At 37.5% G+C, this 26,427-nt stretch overlaps 1 protein-coding gene across 1 annotated transcript in view; it reads left to right on the forward strand.

Annotated features, from left to right (window-relative positions):
• Positions 1-7,810: 7,810 nt before the first annotated feature.
• Positions 7,811-26,427, forward strand: part of KNL1 (kinetochore scaffold 1) — a gene marked incomplete at both ends in the record, with an annotated part of 48,475 nt that continues 29,858 nt past the window's right edge. Inside the window, 9 exon segments of the mRNA XM_084240132.1 lie at positions 7,811-7,845; positions 9,211-9,250; positions 10,164-10,223; positions 12,664-12,725; positions 14,433-14,485; positions 14,707-14,740; positions 16,348-16,385; positions 19,046-19,098; positions 20,190-24,980. Coding sequence (XP_084096258.1) covers positions 7,811-7,845; positions 9,211-9,250; positions 10,164-10,223; positions 12,664-12,725; positions 14,433-14,485; positions 14,707-14,740; positions 16,348-16,385; positions 19,046-19,098; positions 20,190-24,980 — 5,166 coding nt within the window.

Consider the following 26,427-nt stretch of genomic DNA (forward strand, 5'->3'; position numbering starts at 1 on the left):
AAAATACCCAATAGTTCCATTTTTTTTTTTAAGTAGTAGGTCCAGACAATGTAAACATTTGTTATTAGTTGGAATAGATTTATATCCTAACCACTCAGTAGCCATTTGAAATAATGTAATGTGTATAAATTGAAAGAAAAGATACTGTTTTTTAATTTCTAAATCACAATTATGTCTGCCTGTTGAATACTGTACTTCTCAAATCTTGGAATCAAATTGGAACGAAATCCTCATTTCTTGTACCACAATGTGAAAAAGTACTTGCTTTAAAACTACTGCCAATAATCCAGCTTTACCATAATATGTTATAAAACTAATGTAATATGGAAGGGGGTGCTATTTTGAGCTAGTAGTGTGAGCATGACTTGTCACCAATTTCTGTTTCTCTCAACTTAAAATATCTCATAATATCTTTGAACATGCTGTAACAGCACTGGATACCAGATGTTCAATTTTAGAATCAATCAATAATCAATTAATATGCCAGTGAGCCAGAGTTCAACCATAATAGTATTTTATGAATGATCCTTGGAACCCGGGGTCTCCAATTTCTGTGAAGGGTGAAATTAGCAGTTATGTAATAGATATTTAAAAGGGGGACTTCAGTAAGCTTTGAATCTCATCAGTTAAATGCCAGCTGATCTTTAGGTTAAACAAGGATAATGCTCAGGCTATTTCAAACAGTAAAGATGCGTAGGTGATCCTGATTTAATAGTATTTAATATTTTTATCTGTGAATTTTGAATATGTCGCTGAATTTGAAAATACTCCCCAAAGGAGAAAAATAGGCAAGTTAGTCATCATAAAGATAACTTTAAAGAATTGTTTCTTAATTACTCATGCAGCAAATCGTTATTGAACTTCTGTAGTTTGCAAAGCACTGCCAGGTTTTCAGAACATAACAGTTTACTGTGAGGGCAAGGGGTAGTTGAAATAGTTTACATAACAGATGTTTAAGTTGCAGTGGTGACAATGCTTCAAGGAGACATACTCTATGTTACAAATAGTGCTTTTCTTGGCTTTCTGGCCAAGAGAGAGAATAGCGAATGTTAATTCAGTGAATCAGGAAAGAGCTTTGTGTGGGTAGGAATAGAAGTACCACTGTAGCTAGGGTAGTGAGTGGGAAAGAGCAAGGTATGAAGTCTGAGAGGCAAATAGGGACCAGATCTTGTAGAACTTCTGGGTCTTCACGAAGAGTTTCTTCTCAGTACTATGGGAAACCATTGAAAGGGTTTTGTTTGTTTGTTTTTTTAAAAACAACGATTTTACTTACTTTTGCATAAAAGAACTAGGGTGTAGGCCAGAGGTGTGGGGGTGAGAGGATTCGCCAGAGATGCAGTGGAGAGCAGAACAAGCAGATCTGCTGAAATGGTCTGCTGCACCATGGGGGTTGGCCAGGGATTGAACTCAGGCTGCCTTAAAGGACCATTGCAGTGGTTGCTTCACAGTGGTAGCACTGAGACTTAACCCCTAGGCCACCAGGGAAGCCCCCCTTATGCCCCCCCTTTTAAAAATTTATGTTTTACCTCATTGTTCATTTTTGTACAATGTCTGCTTGTATGCTTTCTCCTTTCAGATGTAGTCCCCATAAAATTCCCACCACCAGTTTACCTGTGAACCATCACCATAGTCCTTTGTGCTCTTCTCTCCCCTTTTTTGATCCCGCTTCCTTCCCTTCCTTTTCAGAGTATCTGATTTATAGTTGCCTGCTAATTTTGGTTTTTTATTTGTTATTATTGTTATTTTTTCTTGATCCTATATTTGGTTCCCCTATTTTCTTTTTTTTTTTAATAAATTTTATTTTTATATTCCCCATACAATTGCAACCCCCTTATTTTGACCCCAATCCCTCCCCTCCCTGCCCCCCCACCCCCCATAGAGTGTCTCTGGGTTCATAGTTTTTTGTTGATTTTGATTTTCACTTTCTTATAGTTATTCATTTTCCTGGTCCCTTATTTAAGTTTTCTAGAGTCCTGCTATGAGTGAGACCATCCAGTATTTTTCTTTTTCTTTCTGGCTTATTTCGCTGAGCATGATCCCTTCCAGCGCCATCCATGTTGCTGCAAATTGCATGTGTTTATCTTTCTTGAATGCTGAGAAATATTCCATGGTGTATATGGACCACATCTTCTTGATCCAGTCATCTATTTTTGGGCATTTGGGTTGTTTCCAAAGCTTAGCTGTTGTAAACAGTGCTGCTATAAACATAGGGGTGCAGGTGCTCTTTGGAATTGATGTTTCTGTGTCCTTTGGGGAAATACCTAGGAGTGGAATTGCTGGATCACATGGAAGCTCTATGTTTAGTAGGTTGGTTCCCCTATTTTCCTCCTGTAAGTGAAACCATCCAATATTTTTCTTTTTCCTTCTGGCTTATTTCACTGAGCATGATCTCTTCCAGCTCCATCCATGTTGCTGCGAATGGCATGAGTTTATCTTTTTTGATTGCTGAATAGTACTCCATTGTGTATATATACCACATCTTCTTGATTTTTTTATATTTATTTTTATTTATTTATGCATACAAGAACTGGGATGTAGGCCAGGAGTGGGGTGTGTGAGAGGATTCAGAGATACAGTAGGGAGCAGAACAGGCGGATCTACGGAAATACACTGCTGAGGGGAGCAGCCAGTGAGACAGGAGAGGTCTGCCGTGCCATGTTAGCCAGGGTTAGCTCCCTGGCTAGGGATAGAACTCATGCTGCAATGGCTGGAGATAGCTTGATAGCACTGAGACTTTAACTCCTGAGCTATCAGGGAGGCCCTTTGACTTTTTTTTTTTAATTTTTAATTTCTTATATCATCAGTCATCTTTATATAGTAGTTGTTCCCCTTGGGTGCGGTCCTCCCACCAATATTCCACCCATGTACCACCACCCCTCTCCCCTGTGTTTCCCTCCCCTGCCCCATCACTCCAACACCTCCTTTGCTGCACACCCTAGATCTATGGTTGGCTTCCAAGCTTTGTCCTTTATATGGAAACTCGTCCTTTTCCTGAATAAGGATCTACGCTTTTGGAGTGCAGTAGACCAGCTGCTCAGATTCCCGGGAGCAAGTGTGAGGCAGGTAGCAAGGCAGAGCACTTCAGGAACCTCTTGTAAGGCAGGTGTGTGAAGTGGTGCTTCAGATTTCTTGCTTTTGGAACTTCCTATGGTATAGGAAACTGTCTCCGCACACTGGTATGGTCTCTGGGTTTGGTGCATCCTTATTCACACTGATTGTTCCTTCCATTCTAATGATTGTCACATGATGCTACTTCCGAGTCTTATAATTCTGACATTGGGAAACTAGCTCCCCACCAGAGTTGGTGGTGAAGTATCCTGGTGGAGACAGACTCTAGCAGGTAGTTGATCCATCTCATCTTGTCTCCTTTCGTGATTTCCAGTTCTCTGGGTCCCCAGTCACATCGCTGATGTTTTCCTCTCTCAGTTGGAGCAGGAAGAAGCCTCACTCATGTTGCAAGCATCTCTGGACCTGGGTTTGGTTCCCCAGCTCCAGAAAATATTGTAGATGGAGCTCATGTGAGAGGTCACCACACCAGCTTGTCCCAAGGTCTTATTCTCTCATGGATCCAACCGAGCTCTAGGTCTGCCCTAGTCGATGACTATGTCCAGGGCTTTGATTTGTCCCCCTTGGAGGTCTGCAGTGGGGGTGCTTGCATTATAGATGCCTTGCACCTATGTGATTGAAGTGAGGGTCAGATCAAAGGGGAATACCCTCCACCTTTGACCCATGCCCTAACCCCCACCATGTGGAGGCAGAACCTGGCATTCCGCTCCCCTGGCCAGAGACCTCTTGCACAGGTAGCCCAGACCCCTCCGGCCCTTATAGAGGCAGGCCTAGGAGAAGCCATTAAAAGGTTTAAAGTGGGGCCACCCTGGTGATGCAGCACTGTGAAGCTATCTGCAGCTAATGCAGCACAAGTTCCATCCCCGGCCAGGGAGGTGACCTACATGGCGCAGCAGACCACTCCTGTCTCGCCCGCTGCTCCCCTTATAAGTATATTTCAGTCAGTCTGCCTGTTCTGTTCCCCACTCTGTCTCTGGTGAATACGCCCACTCCCCCCCCACACCTCTGGCCTGTACCCCAGTTCTTGTATGCATAAATAAGTAAATCTTTTTTGAAGAAGGTTTTAAAGTAGTAGGAAAGCCTTTAATATAATTTATGTTTAAGAAGATAACTGCCTGCTATGTAGAGAAAGGACTTTAGGGGGATAAGAATGAAAGCAGGGAGACCAGTGAGGTGAATATTGAAACACTCCACATGAGAGATGATGGTAGCTTGAACTATAATGGTGTCACTATAGAAATGAACATATTTAGAATATATATTAGAAATAAAGCTGTTGTAACTTCATGGTGGGTTAAATATAAGTATAAATAGCTGTTTTACTTAATTTGATTTCAGATCAGAGGTAAGTTTTCAAAGATTAACCATTAAGTTGATGTTTGCTGTTGGTTTTTTAAAATAGACACTTCATTAGATTAAGGGATTTACCTTATATTCCTGTTTGCTGGGTTTTCATTTTGTTAAACATGAAAACATGTTAAAGTTCATCAAACTTTTAAATTTTTTTAAAAAGATTTATTTATTTGGGCCTCCCCGGTGGCGCAGCGGTTGAGCGCTGGGTTGCGAAGCTCCCCGCGACCTCCACGGCGCTGGTTCAATCCCCGGCTGCTCCCCGGACACCGGAGGAGGGTCCCACATGGCGCGCAGACCTCTCCTGCCACCCGCTGCTCCCCTCAGCAGTGTACTTCGGTCCTTCTGCCTGCTCTGCTCCCTGCTCTGGCTCTGGTGAATTCTCTCACCCTCCCGCACTTCTGACTGTACTCAGTGCTTGTATAAGCAAACAAACAAATAAATAAATAAAATACGTGCCTCTTTAAAAAAAAAACAAAAAACATTTAAAAAAAAAAGATTTATTTATTTATGCATACAAGAGCTGGCTGGGTACAGGCCAGAGATGCAGGGGGTGAGAGGATTCACCAGAGAGAGTGGGGAGCAGAACAGGCAGACTGAAATACAGTCCCCCTGCTGAGGGGAGCAGCGGGTGAGACAGGAGAGGTCTGTGGATAACCCATGTGGGTTAGCTCCCTGGCCAGCCAGGGATCGAACTCAGGCTGCAGAAGTTTTGGATTGCTTCATAGTGCGGTGCTTAACCCCTTGCACCACCAGGGAGACTCCATCAAACTTTTTTTAATTTGTTGAAATAATCATATGATTTTTCCCTTTTAGTCTGTTTTTAATTTGTAGTATGATAAATTGTAAAGTTGATATTCTAACATTAAACCAGTTTTGCATTTTGGGAGTAAAACCAACATAACCATGATTATATTAACCTTTTTACAAATTGCTGGCTCCTTTTTGCTATTTATTTAGGGTTTTTCTATTTATTAGTGAAATTGGCATGTAATCTTTCTTGTACTGTACTTATCTGGGTGGGTGAATATATGTGTGTGTATATGAGATAGAGGTTGATGCTGAGAGTTTTCCTTTTTTTCCCTACGAACATTTTTCTGGTTCTGACACCATTAATAGAAATCTATGAACATTAGGGTTTTTGGTAAAATGTTTTTTTAACTTTAATAAGTTAAAAACATCATGAGGGAGGGAGGGGGTCCATCCAGGGGAGGGAAGAACACTAAGAGTATGGTGATGGTTCACGGGTGATCTGGTAGGGGGAGAGCTATGACAATTATAGCAATGTAAGAAAAAAATTTACTTAATTAAAAAAAAGGATAAAAAAGATCTCATCACAAGGAAAAAAGCTTATTGTAGCAATCAAAAAAAAATCATGAAAATTTTGCAAATTGGCTAACCCCTTTTGGGAGTTTCTTCTGTATAGTGGAGATAAACTGTTCTGACAAACTTTGAGAAGGAACTTATATGCAATGTTACAAAAACATAGTCAAAACCTACTATATGACAAGCACTAGGCTAGGTAGTTTATATATTAAAACACAGACATGTTATAAGTAGGATTACAAAGCCTATTCCCAAGAAAAAAACACCAAAAGATTTCATACAGGAATATTTATTTACCAAAGAAGGTAAATTATAATCACTTCCCTTTTTTTTCTTCCTAATTTTGCATTTCAAATCATTCCATTTGTAGCTTTTGAAGAAGCCTCCAATTCTGATTATACAATTTTACTGCTGGAAATGATGACTTTTAAAATTAAATCATTTTCAAAAAAAAAGGCAATATGACTCAGAAAAGTCAGACAAAACCCAGTGAATCCTGGTACTGTGTCACCTTGGGCAAGACAAGCTCTCCGAGCCAGGTGCAATAGCTTCTTAGAAGTATCTCTCGGGCCTCCCTGGTGGTACAAGGGTAACGTTAAGACACAACCTATGAAGCTGCCCGCAGCCACCGCAGCACAAGTTCGATTCCCGGTCAGGGAGCAACCCACATGGCGCAGCAGACCGCTCCTGACTCACCTGTTGCTCCCCTCAGCAGTGAATTTCAGCCAATCTGCCTGTTCTATTCCTCACTCTGTCTCTGGTGAATCCTCTCACCCCCCAAACCTCTGGCCTGTACTCCAGTTCTTATATGCATAAATAAATAAATCTTAAAAAAAAAGAAGTATTTCTCTATGGCAGGACTATAAAAAAATTAAATTAAATAAACCATTTTGGACACAACGAAAATAGTTGCTTTTGGGAAGGGGGATACTGAAGTGCAGGGGCTGCTATTAAAAAAAACAATTTTGACTCTTCCCTTGTGGCCATCACTGCAGCGCCAGCGACAGAAATAAAATTCAATTCCTTTGTGACTTCTGACCCAAGCAGAAACCTCAAAGCACATTTCAATGCATTGTCCACATTCTAACAAGATTATGTCTTCTCTTTCCAAAGAATTGAAGGCAGAAATAGTGTTCAATTCATGCCCACGTGAAAGGATGGAGAAGCTCAGATTGTATGAGGACACTATAAAGGGTAGCAAATTGACAAAGTATTCTAGGTTTATAGGAAGAAATAATGTCATCTACACTGAACGAGTGTAGCCAGGAGAAGGATTGCTGCACTGGGTTAGCTCCCTGGCAGGGGATCGAACTCATGCTTCAGTGGCTGGTGATAGCTTGATAGTGCTGTGTCTTTAATACCTGCATCACCTGGGAGGCCCTGTAATATTATTTTTATGTCTTAAATTTTTTGTTGTATTTTTCTGTTGAATTTTCATAAGATAAATATGTATGTCATGCAAATCCACTATATTTTAATACCTAATTGAGTTGATTATATAACCCATAGACTATAAACTGGAACAAACTTTTATTTGAACTATTAAAGTGCATATCATCCCAAGTGATCTTCTCTTATTCCAGTGGTATTAATTATAGCAGTAGTTTAAACTCAAATTTTCTCATTTTATACCTATAGTATGGCTTTTCCTTATTTTTGGTCTGCACCCGAAAGTAATCCCAAAGTCACAACTGTACTTTTCTTTTTTTTTAAGATTTATTTATTCTACATACAAGAACCCCGGTACAGGCCAGACGTGTGGGAGGGTGAGAGGATTCTCCAGAGACAGAGCAGGGAGCAGAACAGGCAGACTGACTGAAATACACTGCTGAGGGGAGCAGCAGGCCAGTCAGGAGAGGTCTGCTGCACCATGTGGGTTTCTCCCCGGCTGGCGGGGATTGAACCTGCACTGCAGAGTCTGCATATAGCTTCACAGTGCTGCGCTCAATCGCCTGCGCCACTAGGAGAGGTTCAGGGCCCTGTACTCTTAATCTTTTCATAGATTGTAATTTCTCCTCTTCACCTTTTCTGTATTGTGTATTTGTTACAGAAAAATTTTTCTTCAAAAATGGATGGAATGTCTTCAGAGACTAATGATGAAAAGTAAGTTCATGCAATGCCTCTAAAAATGTTAAACTCTTTATCAAAGAAAGATACTTTCCAACTAATAAAACCTATTGATTACTTCTGAAATCTTTTTCCATTCTGTTCTAAGGAAAAGAAAGAAATGTTACAAAGTCATAGCCCTTTTTATCATCTCTGTATACACTCATTTAGAGTCAAAACTGAGAGGAACTGTGAAGTTGATATCACAAACAAGGGGCTTTTTTTTTTTAAGATTTATTTATTTATTTATACAAGAACTGGGGTACAGGCCAGATGCGCGGGAGGGTGAGAGCATTCACCAGAGACAGAGTGGGGAACAGAACAGGCAGAAGGACCGAAATACACTGCTGAGAGGAGCAGCGGGCGAGTCAGGAGAGGTCTGCCGCGCCATGATGGGACCCTCGCAGGCTGGCCGGGATCGAACCAGCACTGCAGAGGCTGCGGACAGCTTCACAGCGCAGCAATCAACTGCCTGCGCCACCCAGGGAGGCCCAACTAGTGGCTTTTTAAGTTTTTTAATTAGTTACCAAAATTTCAAGATTTCATACAACCATTAGCTTTTCAGCTTCTTTTGAAAAGTCAAGTGATGCAACACTGGGTTTATATTCTTACCTGGTAACAACTAGCCTGAGTGGAGTAATTAATGACTGTGACCTTTAGACCAGGCAGGAACTCTCCATTATAGTCTCAATTCTACCTTTTCATTTTTTTTCTTTTTTTTTTTAAAGATTTATTTTTTTTTATTTATATAAGCACTGGGTACAGTCAGAAGCGCGGGAGGGTGAGAGAATTCACCAAAGCCAGAGCGGGGGGCAGAGCAGGCAGAAGGACTGAAGTACACTGCTGAGGGGAGCAGCGGGCGGCAGGAGAGGTCTGTGCGCCATGTGGGACCCTCCTCTGGTGGCCGGAGAGCAGCTGGGAATCAAACCAGCTGCGGGCAGCTTCGCAACCCAGCACTCAACCACTGCGCCACCGGGGAGACCCAATACTACCTTTTTTTTACTGTTTGGCATCCATAAATGTTTGAATTTTTAAAATCTGACCTGAAAATCACAGAGCTAGAGTCTTTGATTTATATCCCATTTTTTAAATAACTTATAACTCTTATTTATAACCTCTAATTGTACTGTGTGCTGATTATTTTTCCAAAGATAGTCTTGTAGTATATGCTATGTATTTTAAAACACTGACTTCCTAAATATGAATCATTAGTCTTATAATATAAATTTTGCTAAGTGAAAGTGATGTATGTGTTAAGTGAAAATGATGGCCAATTTAAAAGCATGTAATGGATGCTGTGATGATGGCTTTTGAAAAATCGGTCTTTTACCAATACTTACGTAAATTTTCTTCTTCTTTCAGTGACAATACAGAGAAACCTGTTAGAAGACGGCATTCCTCTGTAAGCAGCACTTATGTAAATTAATATTTACTACCTTATGTTGAATGATGATTATATGGAAGAGTAATTTTGGTTGTGGTATACCGAGCCCACCCTCAATGGCACCTATTTCTCTTAGAATAAAAACTCAAATATTTAACCTGGTTATACAATTCTGTCACTATACTACAATTTGTATCTTATTAATTCCATAAATTTTTGCTATGTAATTTATACTTCAATCTGGCTGTTTAAAAATATATTTAAACTGGTTAAAAAAAAAAAAAAGAAACAGCAAGACACAAAAAGTGCAATTCAAACTTATTTAAACTCAAAATCTATTGGATTATGAAAGTGAAATATCCAAAAATAGGGATGATTTTAGGTATAATTTACTGACTGGGAGTTCCCACAATATCACTGGTACCAGGATTTTCCTTTTACTTTTTCTACTCCAGTTACTTCCTCTAGGTAACTCCATTATCAGACAGGCTCTCTCATAGTGACTGCTATAGTACATAATATCTTTCCCAACTTCCAGGTTCAATTCCTACATGAAAATTAGTGTCTATTTCCTCAAGTTAAATAAACTAAACATCTATGGAATTAATCATTTTACCTCGATTATCTTGATGTGGGTTGAGTCCTTATTCTGAAACTCATTCTCATTGCTACTGATACAAAACTGTCATATAGGTTGTTCTAGGCCAGGGTTCCATGTTATACCTTGGTATTTGGGTGGAGCTTTACACAGAACACATGAAAAGAGAGTCAGTGGGCAGGGAACGAGGAATTTGCCAATATTTAACACAGCCACAGGTATAATATTGGACAGGATGAATTTGAGAGAGTTATAGATGTTATAGGAATTTTAGCATCTCTGCCTTTCTACTTATGTAGATAAGCCAGATTTTCTTTGCTTATTCTCTTCTAGATTTTGAAACCACCACGGAGTCCTCTTCAGGAGCTCAGAGGTGGGAATGAAACAGTTCAGGTAAGTCTCTAGTGCAAATGCTTTATAGATTAAGTATTTTCAGTGATATATGTAAACATCCCATGGCACTTAAAATATTTAACCCCTATTTATTTTTCTGGTCTTCTTTCTTGCCACTTTTAGACGTGTATCTCATCATTTGGAATTACTCACTACTCTCCAAATACCTTCTATTGTTCTTATTTACTAATGTTTATTCTAAATTTACAACTCCCTAAGTGTGGGAACTTTATCGTGTAGTTTTGTAAAGTTTGTATTTGGTAAATAGTTGACTTTCAGTTCATTTTGTTGATTGATGAAATACATATGGTTTTAGAGACCATATAATTCTGAATAACAAGTATTGACTGGTATGTGGAGAAACTGGAACCCTTCTGCACTGTTGATAGGAGTATAAAATGATACAGTCACAGGGCCTACCTGGTGGCACAGGGGGTTAAGTCTCAGCACCATGAAGCTATTGGCAGCCACTACATCACAAGTTCGATCCCGGAGCAAGGAGATGACCTACATGGTGCAGCAGACCTCTTCTGCCTCACCGGCTGCTACCCTTAGCACTATATTTCAGTAGATCTGCCTGTTCTGCTCCACATTCTGTCTCTGGTGGATCCTCTCACCCCTCACACCTCTGGCCTACACCTCAGTTCTTGTATGCATAAATAGATAAATCTTTTTAAAAATAAATAAAATGGTGCAGCCACTATGGAAAACCGTAGGACCTTTCCTCAAAAAACAAAACAAACAAAAAAATCAACCAATAGAATTACCATATGAGCCAGCAATTCTACTTCTAGGTATATATCCAGAAGAATTAAAAACAGGGTTATGGAGAGAAGTACACCCCAATTTATTAGCATTATTTATAATAATCAAAAGATAGAACTAACTCAGTGTATTGACAGATGAATGAGTAATCAAAATGTGGTGTCCATGGTATGTTGTTTAGGACAATCTGATACATACTACATCATGGATAAATCTTGAGGACATTATGGCAAGTGAAATAAACCAGTCACAAATAGATAAATACTTTGATTCTACTTATGAAGTACTGGAAACAGAACGTAGGATGGTATCTTGGGGAAGGTTGCTGGGAGAAAGGGAAGTTGTTTAATGGATATAGAATTTTTTTTTTTTAAGGACTCTCCTTTATTATTTATTTATTTATTTTAAAAGATTTATTTATTTATACAAGCATTGGGTACAGTCAGAAGCACGGGAGGGTGAGAGAATTCACCAGAGCCAGAGTGGGGAGCAGAGCAGGCAGAAGGACCGAAGTACATTGCTGAGGGGAGCAGTGGGCGAACAGGAGAGGTCTGCGCGCCATGCGGGACCATCCTCTGGTGGCCGGGGAGAAGCCAGGGATCGAACTGGCGCTGCAGAGACTGTGGGCAGCTTCGCAACCCAGCGCTCAACCGCTGCGCCACAGGGGAGGCCCCCAGTGGATATAGAATTTAAGTCTTGCAAGATGTAAGAGTTCTAGAGATTAATTGCACAACAATACAAATGTATTAACATTAGTGAACTGTACAAATAATTAAGATGCTTGAGTACATTATGCTAAGTGAAATACTCTAGTCACAAAAGGACAAATACTATATGATTCCACTTCTATGAAGTTTCTTAAACAGACTTGTAGAAGCAGAGAGCAGAACAGTGGTTGCCATAGACAGAGGAGGGCAACTGGGTTACTCAGTTCCAGAGACCTGTTATACAACTTGCCTATAGTTAACAACGTTGTATTGTAAACTTAGAAATCTTTTCAGAGGGTAGATTGCTTATTATATGTTCTCATCACAATAAAATTAAAATGGTTAAGATGGTTAATTTCATGTTATGTGTATTTTAACACAATTTAAAAAATTTTTAATCTTAAAAATAGTTTAAACAATACAGTGATTTGTCCCAAGTCTTCTTTTTTCTTTTTTTTTTTTAAGATTTATTTATTTATACATACAAGAGCTGGGGTACAGGCCAGAGATGTGGGGGGTGAGAGGATTCACCAGAGACAGAGTGGGGAACAGAATAGGCAGATTGACCGAAATACACTGCTGAGGGGAGCAGTGGGTGAGACAAGAGAGGTCTGCTTTGCCATATGGGTTGCTCTTTGGTGGGGTGGGAGAGGGGGTGATCAAACTCGCGCTGCAGTGCTTAACCCCTTGCGCCACCAGGGAGGCCCATCCCAAATCTTCTTGATAGCAAAAAGTAAAGGACATTAATTACCTGCCTTAAATATGTTATTTATGTTCATATACTTGTTATCACTCACATTGAAAATAATAATCATGCTTGTAAGTGATTCTACATTGGAATATTTTAGAGAATCAAATTAATAATAATATCTAATTAATTCAGAATTAAGTCTTGGTCTCTTTCTATAGTACTCTGGAGACTTGATTCACAATGGTTTCATTAAGAATCATATATTCTCTGCTTTTAGGAATCCAATGCTTTGAGAAATAAGAAAAACTCTCGTCGAGTCAGCTTTGCAGATACTATAAAGTAAGTTGAAAGGATAAATTAGAATGTTCAACAAATAATACTTTTTTGTGTGTCAAACCAGGCATGTTGGTATTAACTGATGATCTGTATTTCACCTAGATAAATATTAGATAATTTAAGGTTGTTACACAGCATTATGCTTAAAAGATAAACAACATTCCTTCTAAAATCAAGAACAAAATAACTGTGCCCTATTACTGCTATTTACAGTTGTATTGGAGCTGCTAACAAAATATAACTAGAGAAAGAGATTGGAGTCATAAAAGTTTGAAATTATCACAATTGAGGTATCAACTTGGGATCTTGGAATGTATCCCCTGCAGATAAGGAGGAACTACTTCAATTAAAACTTCATTGTTTTACAACCCAAATGCCCAAAAATAGATGACTGGATCAAGAAGATGTGGTACATATACACAATGGAAAATTACCCAGCAATCAAAAAAGATAAACACATGCAGTTTGCAGCAACATGGATGGAGCTAGAAGGGATCATGCTCAGCGAAATAAGTCAGAAAGATAAAGAAAAATACCGGATGGTCTCACTCACAGCAGGAATTTAGAAAACCTAAATAAGGGACCAGGAAAAAGACTAATCAATACAAAGTGAAAATCAAAATCAACAAGCAGCTATAAACCAGACACACTACAGGGGGGAATGGTGGGAAGAGGAAGGACTAGGGTCAAAATAAGAGGGGGGGGGTAACAATTGTATGGGGAATATAACCAAATTGAAAATGCATACATTGTGCAAAAATGAAAAATGATGTAAGAATTAAATAAAATATTAAAAAAACTTCATTGTTTTATATGCTATCTTTTGACATTTATGGTTGATAAGGTAATTAGTGTACTTCTACCTGTCAACCTCTCCCCTTCCTCATTTCCTTTCCCAGTTTTTTTTTAATTATATCATCTCTCTTTTCATTGTTTGAAATTATGACATCTGTCACATTTATTTGTCTTAGTTCTATAATATATATTTAAATGTTCACATTAGTTCCTTTGCTATAATTGCCCTGATTACCTCTTCGTTGACTCGTTTTCTTTCTTATTGTTTCCCCAAGAAGGGCTCACTGAAATCAGTGTTCCCTGAATTCTTGGATGCTCAAAACTGTTGGTTATAACCTTGATACTTGAAGCTTTTCCTGTATATAAAATCCTCGGTTCACATTTTCTTTTCCTTAAGGAACTTCTGAATGTGGTTCTTTTTGTCTTCTGACATTGAATGTTTCAGTGGACAAGTCTTAAGTAGTACATGCTTTTTTTCCCTCTTACAAATGATTGGATATTTTTGACAGGCTACCTAACAGATTTTTTTTCTTTATCTTTGATATTCATTGCTTTTACTAGGGTAGATCTCCATTTTGTCTGTTTTGGGTCTTAAATTTTGAACTAATCTTTAAAGATTTTTCTATTCCATTATTTTAGATTTCTTTAGGGACTCAATTTATAAACACATTATATTCTTTGTTTTACTTTCGTGTGTATTTTCTCTCAATTCCTTTCATTTTCTTTTACTTTTTGTTTATTAATTTTAATGTTTATAAAGCAGAATAAACACTTTAAAACAATATGCACAAGGAATTATTCTAAATTTTTATGAATGATTTCCCTATCACTTACCTATCTCAAAACAGACTATAAATTAACACCAGAGGGTTCTAATTAAATATTATAATCAGTAATCTTTATGTTCTCTTTTAGGATATTCCAGACAGAGTCTAATATGAAAATAGTGAGAAAGTCAGAAATCACAGGTAAATATGTTACTGTAATCCTTGCTAAATCTACTTTCTGTAAAATTTTACCAAGGTTATCTTACCAGATAGTTCATATAATTTAATATCTTTTATTGCTTGAAAAGTATAACTTGAGTTATGGGGATAAAAAAATAACATGGGTAATAAGTAATTTTTTTAATTGTCAATGCCTTCATGCAAGTTTTCTTGAGCAAATTTAATTTTAATTTTATTTTTAGAAGCAGAAGCAGGAGAAAATGTTCTGATTATGCAGTAAGTAAGAAAATGTGACTTGTATTTTAAAAGCTATTTGTTACTATTAAATGAAGTAAGTTTTACTTTTTAAAGATTTATTTTTATTTATTTATGCATACAAGAACTGAGATGTAGGCCAGAGGAGAAGGGGAATAGGGGATTCATCAGAGACAGAGTGGGGAGCAGAACAGGCAGATTGATTGAAATACACTGCTGAGGGGAGCAGCAGGCGAGACAGGAGAGGTCTGCTGCGCCATGTGGGTGAGCTCCCTGGCTGATTGAACTCATCTCTAGGGATTGAATTCATGCTGCAGTGACTGGCCATAGCTTAATAGCACTGACACTTAACCCCTGCACCACCAGGGAGACCCTGAACTCCTATATTTAAAAAATTGTGTCACATTTGTGGACTATTAGTATTAATTCAGAAAAATTCTTTGCAGTATTTAATACAGTTCTGTGTATAAGTATATATATCATACAACTTATCTTTTTAATAGTCACAAAACACTTTCATTTGTAAGTGCTTTAAATATGTCAGTAGTACAAAACAATAGTCTCAAGTATTTTCCTATTAATTTTCTTATTGTGATTTTAACATATGGAAAAGTAAATACCAGTAACTTGAACAAATGAAAAGATGTGTTTTTTTTTTTTTATAGTTAGATGTCTATCTTTCTTTGTTATAGAGAAAATCAAACAGACTATATCAAGGTGTATTTTTTTCATATAATCAGTTAAGAATACAGGTAAAAAGTCAGTCATTGCTGTGGGGACAAATGGTACATGGCATTTGGCAGTATCATTCAGAATTTTAAATGCATGTGCCCTTTGACTCAGCAATTTCATGTTTGGGAATTTATCTCGCTAATATATTTATTAATATTTGGAATGATAAATATGTAAGGTACATTTATTATAATAGCAAATGATATGAAAGATTCTAAAGGGGCATCATGAGGGATTGGTTAAACAAATCATCAATTTTCCATGTAATTGACTACTGTTGAGCCAGGGGAAAAAGAATTCTGTTTATATACCAATAAAGTAAAATCTCTAAACTTATTACTTAGATTCCTCATAGGTAACTGTTATTGATAATTTGGATATCCTTGAGGAAATTTTATGTCTCCCCAACTATATGTTCATCTTTAGCCTTTTCTTTTTAACAAGAGAGAAAATGCAGTAACTTAATAATATTTGTGGCACTTTCCATGTTGTTATGTTTAGATCTGTTTCAGTCAATTATAATTTGTTGTGTGTGCCAACATTTAGCTCCCTATTTATGAACTTTTGGGTTGTTTCCTTTTATTTGCTTTTTGGTTTTAAGGTTAAATTTCTGGAAAAGGAATTGCTTTAGAGATCATTCCTTTTTTTTTTTTATAAGCAAATAGTATGTGTTAAATACATTTTTATAGTATTCTTGAAATAACAAACCATTAACAATGACCTGAAGAGGTCTTTATTTGCCTTGTAACTTTTTCTACCTGAGTCTTCTTTTAAAGATATTTTTGTATTTTTCTGCCAATCATTCTGTGAATCTTTCACTTCACTACTCTTTCACCTCTTGTGATTATTGGTAAATTTTTAGTGTATAGATTATGAAAATACATTTTAATTTTTAGGAATAAGGATCCAGAAGATAACCCCTGTGAAATTACTGGTGAGTATGATCACAGTACTTTTCTTTTTCTTTTTTTTTAAAGATTTATTTATTTATTTATTTATACAAGCACTGGGTACAGTCAGAAACGCGGGAGGGTGAGAGAATTCACCAGAGCCATAGCGGGGAGCAGAGCAGGCAGAAGGACTGAGTACACTGCTGAGGGGAGCAGCGGGCGGCAGGAGAGGTCTGCGCGCCATGTGGGACCCTCCTCCAGTGGCCGGGAAGCAGCTGGGCATTGAACCGGTGCTGCAGAGTCTGCGGGCAGCTTCACAACCCAGCGCTCAACCGCTGCGCCACCGGGGAGGCCCCACTGTACTTTTCTTATCACGTATCTTTCTCTTCATCCAGATTCTTTGATAAGTAATATGAAGAACCAAGAAAAAAATGTGAAGAGTTCTCTTTATACAAAATCTTTGATTTAAAATTTCACAAACTACTAATTCTCTCAAAACTGATGTTTCTGGGCCTCCCCGGTGGCGCAGCGGTTGAGCGCTGGGTTGCGAAGCTGCCCGCGGCCTCTGCGGCGCCGGTTCGATCCCCGGCTGCTTCCCGGCCACCGGAGGAGGGTCCCACATGGCGCGCAGACCTCTCCTGCCGCCTGCTGCTCCCCTCAGCAGTGTGCTTCGGTCCTTCTGCCTGTTCTGCTCCCCGCTCTGGCTCTGGTGAATTCTCTCACCCTCCCGCGCTTCTGACTGTACCCAGTGCATGTATAAACAAAAAAACAAACAAATAAATAAATAAATAAAACATGCCTCTATTAAAAAAAAAAAAAGACTTAAAAAAAAAAAAACTGATATTTCTCCTCTTTTCTCTATCGTGGACTCCCGCTCATTCACACAAGTAAGGAACTGAGTGAATTTTTGAACTTTACCTTTATTTGCCATATCTATTTGACCCTACTTCCTATTCTGACTATCTTGCAAATCTGTAACCTTTTCTCTATTCCTTCTGCTATTGTTTGAATTCCAGTCCTCATTATTCCTTTTTTTTTTTTTTTTTAAGCTTTATCTATTTATACAAGCACTGGGGTACAGGCCAGAGGCGCGGGAGGGTAAGAGAATCCACCAGCGACAGTGGGGAGCAGAACAGGCAGAGCTACTGAAATACACTGCTAAGGGGAGCAGCGGGTGAGACAGGAGAGGTCTGCTGTGCCATATGTGGGTTAGTTCCCTGGCCACTAGCCCACAGGCATTCGTGATGATAACGCTGAGACTTAACCCCTAGGCCACCAGGGAAGCCCTGACTGCACCCTTTTTAATCTCATCTTGAATGGGTAACAAACAGTTCACATAATGGCACTGCATACTATGTAGTGCTGACTTAAATGGAGCCTTCCCTAACAAAAAACAAGGAGTTAGTCACTGTCCTGTGTTCTGACAATATCCCTTTTATTCCTCAGTCTATTACAGAATTTATTTTACATTGTATTTTAGGAGTTACTTCCAATACTCTTAATTAAACTAGCAACTCTGGGTCCAGAAATTTTATCTTTTTTGTGTGTGTGTTTTAGTAGATAGTTGAGTTTGGGGGTACATAATAGATTCTGAATCAGTATTTGTTGAAAGGTTGATATATATATATATATATATGTATATATATGTAAATGAAAGTTTGGTATGTATGACTTCATTATACTCATATTTGAGGTTGCCATAACGCTTTAAAATGCCCTAAAATTTGCCTTTAAGCTTAAGTATTTTTAAATATATTTCCTGTTTTATATGGCATTTTCAATTCCTTCCTTATTCCCAAAGTCCAATTTGTTACCTAAAGCTTTATATTTTAGTTCTAAATGTCTTGAATCTAATCCCTTATTTCCATGCTCATTGTCTCTTGCCATAACATGAACTGTTGTTCTGTTGTGTCTGAATGATTATAGTATCTTTCTCACTCGTGATCGCTAACAAATCTACTTTCTTTTTCTTATTTGTAATATATTTTAAAATGCACATCTCATTATGGGAATGCATGGATTCCTTAACAAAAAATAAAAGATGCTTCAAAATTTTATTCTAATATTTCAGTCTCATCAGTAGGTACTCTGCCATGTAATTTCTACCATTCAGGAAATAAAAATGGAGACAAGAGGGAGGCATAAAGGAGTCCAGACTTTCTACTTTTAAAATCTCTACCACATTCTAAAAATATTTCAGTGACACAGAGCATACAATAATCTCATCTCTCTGAAATTTAATACCAAAGTTCTTATGAAGGTTAATTGATAAAACTTAAGGAATTATTCATAAATGATAAAGAACCTAAGAAAAGGAGAATCAGCCTTTTTTTTTTTTTAAATATTTTGTCCTTCACTTCTTTATTTATTTTTTAGATTTATTTATTTATACGAGCACTGGGTACAGTCAGAAGCGCGGGAGGGTGAGAGAATTCACCAGAGCCAGAGCAGGGAGCAGAGCAGGCAGAAGGACCGAAGCACACTGCTGAGGGGAACAACGGGCGGCAGGAGAGGTCTGCGCACCATGTGGGACCCTCCTCCAGTGGCCGGGGAGCAGCGGGGGATCGAACTGGCGCTGCAGAGACTGCAGGCAGCTTTGCAACCCAGCACTCAACCGCTGCGCCACCGGGGAGGCCCGAGAATCAGACTCTTGATATGTGTGTATATTTGTTATTGACTATAGTTTTTTCTTTTTTCTCAATAGGTATGAACAGATTGCTTTGTGCTCCCATTCAGACCCAGATGCAACAGAAAGAGGTATGGATTCATGCAAGTGCCTTCATATTTTATTCTCCTTTACAGTTAAACTTTAAAAACAAAAAAAATGGGGGGCCCTCCCTGGTGGTGCAGGGGCTAACGTCTTAGTGCTATCAAGCTATCACCAACCACTGCACCTGAGTTGGATCCCCTGATGGCTCAGCAGACCTCTGTCTCTCCTGCTGCTCCCCTCAGCAGTATATTTCAGTAGATCTGCCTGTTCTGCTCCCCACTCTGTCTCTGATGAATCCTCTCACCCCTGCACCTCTGGCCTACAGCCCAGCTCTTATATGCATAAATTAAAAAAAAAAAAAACTTAAAAAATAAAGCAACCGTACACAAAATAGTGTATGTTAATGGCTTGCTTTAGGGATTACTTACCAAACTGGACCAGTATAGAATGGAAAGCTTCCTAACTTTCCAGTTAAACTAAGGATACTTAGATACATCATTGCCAATTTAAATAATAGGGACATATGTTAATTATATCAGGATTTCTCTAACTTTAATGGACTTACAAATCTTCTCAGAATGCCGTTAAATATAAATTCTTCTTCACTTCAATAGGCCCTGAACTCTATACTTCTGCCAATATCCTGGGTGATATTAGTACACTAGTCCATAGACTATACTCAGTAACAAGGGGTTAGACTATGTCCTTACAAATAAAACCACTGCAATAAGATTTAAAGACAGTCCAACTCCCAAGAATGCAGAATGCTATATATATAGTAGTCATGCGCTTAATCCCTTTCAAGTTTTTGTTATTTAGGATGAAAATGACCTAACATAGTAATTAGAATTTTCATTATAATAACATTTGGTATTGTCAGTCTTTTTCATTTTGTAGTCATTCTAATGGGAATATAATTAACCTTGAACTTTCAATTTGTCTAAAAAGAAAGTATTCATAGACTTCTGGAAAAAACGTTAACAAATGACATGCTACACACCACATCAGTATATTGATTCAAATAAACCAATATATCATAAAATCATTGAGGTTTGCATAATATACTCTATATAGGACATGTTGTAAAGTAACCTTTTTAAAAGTTTGCATTTGATAAGATATTTTATTTTTATTATAGATTACAGTTACAGAATACAATCATGAAAGGAAAGTTGGAAATGACCGGACAGTCATCTTCTCAGATGAAAACCAGATGGACCTGACAGCAAGTCACACTGTGATGATTACCAAAGACCTTTTAGATTGTACCCAAAGTGAAACATTCCCCAAAGTAGACACCACATCATTTTTAGCTAACTTAAAGCTCCACACAGACAATTCAAGAATGAAAAAAGAATTAAAATTTCCCATGAATCAAAACTCTTCTTCAGAAAAGAAAATAAATTTCAATGACTTCATAAGAAGAATGAAAACAGGAAAATTTAATGCTTCTTCTTCTACAGGAGCTGATAAAGAAAATTCTGAGATATCTATTCATTCCAAAGAATCAAGTCAGACCTCTTCTATACATCAGAAGCATGTATCCCCTAATGTGGATGAAAATAGCGGTAATATGACTAGAATATTTCGAGAGCAAGATGATGGAATGAATTTTACCCAGTGTCATACAGTCAGTATTCAGACTTTGATTCCCACATCCAACGAAATGAGCTTCAGGGAATTTAAAGGTGATAATACTGTAATTTACGGCAATGACTTTATGGACTTGACAGCTAACCACACTATGCAGATTTTACCCTCCGAAGAGAATTTATCTGAATTAGAATGTCAAACTCAGAATGTCTTGATGGATGTTACAACAGGTTGTGGAACTAAAGCTCCAGGAGAAAAAACGATTTTTAAGAATAAACCAAATGCTGCTTTTCAAGAACCTTCCTTAAACCTTAAAGGCAAAATAAATAATACTAGAAGTCATACTGTAGGAACAGACATTCATACAGTCACACAGACTTCTAACCAAGATGCTGGAACATTGACCATGATCCCAGAATCTCTATGTTCCAGTCCAGCTATTCAGGGTAATAAGACAGTTTTCTATTCTAGTTGTAATGATGCCATGGAACTCACCAATTGTTTCTCAGGTTTGAAAGGGGAGAAAAATTTGCTAAAGCATGATAATAATTATTCTAATGTATATCCTAATTCAGAGGAAACCAGCATGGACATCACCAAGAGTCACACAATTGCAATAGATAATCAATTTTTTAAAGACGATAAGACAAATATACAGATGGCAGCCACACCAACATCTGAGCAAGAGCTGATGTTCCAAAATCATATAACCATGCCAGAGGATAAGGAAATGAATGTAAATTATAATTCAGTTTCTTGTGTTTCTGAGGAAAGATTACAGCATAACCTGGCAAATCCTTTATCTATTTCATTGACTGACAGAAATACTAAAATCTTCATAGATGACGATATGGATTTGACTAAAAGTCATACAACTAATCTAAGAAGTCAAGTTTCTCTTGTACCTCATAATTTAGTTCCTGAGCATACCAGAAAAGCTTTCTTTCCCAGCAATAGCTCTTCAAATGAATGGAAAGAAATGACCAAAAGTCATACTGAACTGTTTCAACAGTCAAACATAATACCTAAAAACATCCTAAATGACAAAGAAAAAGATCACATTTTGAAGATTTCACCCGGTCTTGATAAAGATTCTCCTCAATCAGCTGATATTAACCAGGACATAGCAAAAAGTCATAATCCTATATACTCCGATGGAGATCTTGATAAACAAGTAGCATTGAGAAATAATAGAAATTCAGTTTCATATGAGCAATCTTCATTTCCTGCTACAAAGCCATTATTTTCATCAAAAGAACAAACTGCCATAAAAAATCATAATACTGCTATTAACAGTCATGCAGTGGAATCTGTACCAGGCCAGCATTCTAAACTGCCTGAACCACTAACAAAAAGTTCAGGTAGTCCCATACCTGACTCTTCTCATGACAAGACAATTATTTGTTCAGATGAGGAGCAAAATATGGATCTAACTAAGAGTCACTCTGTTGTCATTGGATTTGGTCCTTCTGAAGTACAACAACTTGGTAAGACTAATTTAAAAACCACTAACAGCCAACTAACAGCAGTGAACAGACAAATAGCTATGAAAATTGAAAAATGTAAGAAAGATCTTATAGAAAAAAATGGAGTATTTATTTCTAATGAGATCATGGGTGTATTGGAGGACAAAAGTGTACAGGAAGCTGGATTTCTGAATAAAAAGCAAAATGTCAAAATGTGTGGAAGGAAAAGTATTGGCAGACTAAAAATTGATAAGACTGTTTTGTTTTCAGAGGCTGATGAGAATGATATGGATATCACCAAGAGTTATACAGTGGAAATAAATCATAGACCTTTATTAGATGAATATGATTCCCATTTGGTATCTTTGGCAGGAACATCTAAAACTGTTTTGTATACATGTGGACAGAGTGAAATGGAGGTCACTAGAAGTCATTCAGCTGCCATAGAATGTGAAACTATCTCACCAAATAAAATAGCTACAAGGCCTGTGGACAAAACTGTAATGTTTGCAGATAATCACGATGAACTAGAAATGACAAAGTCACACACTATTTTCATTGATTATCAAGCAAAAGAGAAAACTGTGCTTCCAGATAGACCAACCTTTGAGCTAGCCAAGAAGAAAAGCATAGAAAAACCAACCGTGACAGCTACTTCTGTTGAGGAAAGTGCTTTCTTTCCAAAGAATTCAGCAGGAAAAGTCAACCAGCTAACACTACCAAGGGAGTGGTCTAATAGTGGTTCTATAGAGAAAACGTTAAGATTTATAGGTGATGATAATATGGAAGTATCTAAATCAACCATCTGGAAAAATGAAAGGGATGTACAAAAGTCTAGGTTTCTGAATGAACCTCTATCAGGAAATAGTCAGAGGAGAAACCTTAGACTCAAGAATGACAAGATCATTCCATTTTCAAAGAATGATAAAAATAATATGGATATCCAGAGTTGTACAGTGGAAATAAATAACGAACATGCTCTGGAAGATGGAGAGAAATCCCATTTGGTTCCTTTGGCAGAAACTTCTAAAACTGTGTGTACATTTGAGCATGATGACATGGAGATCACCAGAAGTCATACAACTGCCTTAGAATATAAAACTGTCTCACCAGATAAAATAACCGCTACACCTATGGAGGAAAATGTAACGTTAGCAGGTAATCACACTGAACTGGAAGTCACCAAGTCCCATACTGTTTTCATTGATTGTCAAGCCACTGAGAAATTACTTCAAGAGTGCCCTAAACTTGGAACAGTGAAAAGTAACGCCTTTATTTCTTTTCCTACAGATGATAGCTCTGTTCAAGAAATCACTGAAAAGCACACACTGGCTGTAGAAAACAAAATTGTTCTTCACACTGAGCCAAAAAAGCTTGCTATACCCTTTGTTGCTACTAATGTATCGTCTGGGGATCAAAGGGAGATAAAAACCAGCAAATTCCATAGCATTGCTCTGGATGAAGAGGCATTGGAAAAAGATGTACACCTGGCCTATCCATTGGAAAAAGCCAAAATTAAACATTGTCACTTAGATAGCTCAAAGAGAAGAAATGTGGATTTTACAAATAGTCATGCAACAGCTATTTGTGGATCCAACGATAATTCTTATTTACCCACTGTTATTTCCTATTTTGATAATTTAGAGGGGAATGACATGACTGAGTATGGTAAAAATAAGAAAGCCAGTAATTGTCCAGTTCAAAATGATCTTGCTTATGCAAATGATTTAGCCAGTGAACATTATTCAAAATCTGAGGGACTGCCTTCCTCGGCTCATTGTTCTTTGTTAGATGGAATAAAAGTTAATCAAGCCCATACTAAAGGACAGTTAGAGTCAGTGCTCGAAGATCAAGATCTGATTAAGGAGCCCTCAAATCTAGCCCAACTACCGTTTCCTCAACAAGGACAGAGTACTGTCAACAAAGATGAACCAATACTGTCTAAAGCTGAAAATAACTTAAATATTACAGGAAATTTCTCTGTACCCACAGGCAAAAGTGAATCCCAAGTGTGCAGTAATGACAATCAGTTTACTACAGGTTGTGAAAAAGAACTGAAGAGAAACATTCAAATAGCTAACTGCAATATAGCTGCAGATTTCCACAGTAACTCAGACTTGCCGAAGCAAGTTACTCAAACTCAAGCCAATCTTAGAGAAGCAAGTTTTACTAATATCAAACCAAATCTGGATAATTTTAATGGAAAAACTGAAGAATTTTTAGGATTCCAAACTGTTCAATTACAACCTCCACAATTATTTGAATTAGTAAATAAGGGAAACAATGATTTGAATATAGTGCAACCTGCAGAAATACATAATATTAACATAGTGTGCAGCAATGTTAAAGATGACAGAGACGAAGAAAAAACTTCTCATAATGGAGGTGCAACCAACTCTGTACCTTTAACAATTGTAAAAGATAAAGTGAGGAGATGTTCTTTGGGAATATTTTTGCCCAGATTGCCAAATAAGAGAAATTGTAGTATCAGTGGTATTGATGACCTGGAGCAGATTCCAACATACACAACTGATGTGAATCATTCGGAAACTCAGCCAGCCTCCAATAAAGATTCAGGCATTGGATTTGTTGCAGCTAAACTGAACTTAAGTCCATCTCAATATATAAATGAAGAAAATCTTCCTATATGTCCTGGTGAGATTAATTCCTCAGGCTCTATTGGCATAGAAATTGAGGAAAAGACTTTAACTGACACATACCAAAAAGAGATTGTACTATCTGAAAATAAAATGGAAGAAACCTGCAACAGCCAAAAAAGAACCAGGGTACAAGAAGATGATGATGTTCAGCATGAGAAAAAAATCAGAAAAAGTGAGATTAGGTGTAGTGATATTATACCAGATCAGGAGGTGAGCTCTCTCTTGAATTCCTGATTTTTAATGTATGATTTTTTTTTAAAATTTAACCTTAATTGTGAATAGGTAGGAATTATTTTCAGTTATGAGATTGGAGAAATACTTATATGTAAATTTTAAGAAAGTAATTGACTAACAGCTAGACTTAAAAACAATTTGAAGTGGTAAGTAATCACAAAAATTGAAATGGAATTTAATGTTGGAATAGTGTAATTCTATGTCCTATCACCTCTAGTGATTTATTATTGTGGCTTTGCATATGAGATACTCTAGGCTGGGTATATGCAGTTTGAAAAGTCATCTTCAATATTATAAATATTTAAAGGGTAAAAAAAAAAAAGCCTTTCGTTATGTAGATTGCATAAAGAAAAGCTTGGCAGAATTTTCTTGGCTAATCAGGATATGCAGAAGTTTAGACTGTTTCTTTAGCATGGGAGAATGCCTAGCTAGGTCAAACCCAATTTCAGAAATGAGTTCTTATATTCAAAGAGGTCATACATTTTTCTAAATATTGAGAGAACATTGATTTGGATAACTTGGGAAGAATAAAACCACTCAAACCAATTTTTATAGGTAGGGGGAAAAAAGATTAGAACAGAGGTCCAGAAAATAAATTTTAAACTCTTAGGGAATATGTAGAACTTAGAAGATGTTTTCAGTGGTTCTATAAGATAAGGTCCTGAGGAAATAGTTTCTGAAATATAACATGTATATTTCAGAGAAATATAACATGTATAATTGAATAGATTCTATGAAAATTAGTATTCAATAAATACTTATTGAATATCTGCTATGTCCTAATCTTTTATGTAGATGCTGGAAATGCATCAAAGAGTATAAAGACCTGTTGTCATGCAGCTTACATTCTAGCATTTTATTTGATTATTTTTTAAAGATTTATTTTTATTTATGCATATAAGAACTGGGGTACAGGTCAGAAGTGTGGGGGTGAGAAGATTTACCAGAGACAGAGTGGGGAGCAGAACAGGCAGACCTACTGAAATACACTGCTGAGGGGAGCAGCTGGCGAGGCAGGAGAGGTCTGCTGCGCCAAGTGACTTAGCTCCCTGGCTAGGGATCAAACTCATGATGCAGTGGCTGATGATAGCTTGATAGCGCTGAGACTTTAACCCCTGTGCCACCAAGGAGGCCTACATTCTAGCATTTTAGGCAAAGAATACATTGTCCTCAGATAAAAATGACATGTAAAGTCAAATGTTTAAAATGATAAAAACATTACTTTATGACTTACTTGACTTTAGCCAAAGAAGTTGGGGTCACCTGGGTAAGAAAATACTAAAACCAGGAAATAAGTTTCTTCTCTGTATTTTAGCCATGGCCACCATGTACAGCCAATATTATGTTTTCTGTAGTGTAGTAGCGCTGATCCTAATGACTATTAGTTGGAAAAATGTATAATTCAATAATACATAGCTCATAG

This window comes from Talpa europaea (genome assembly GCF_964194135.1).
Source record: "Talpa europaea genome assembly, chromosome: 8".
Taxonomy (NCBI): domain Eukaryota; kingdom Metazoa; phylum Chordata; class Mammalia; order Eulipotyphla; family Talpidae; genus Talpa; species Talpa europaea.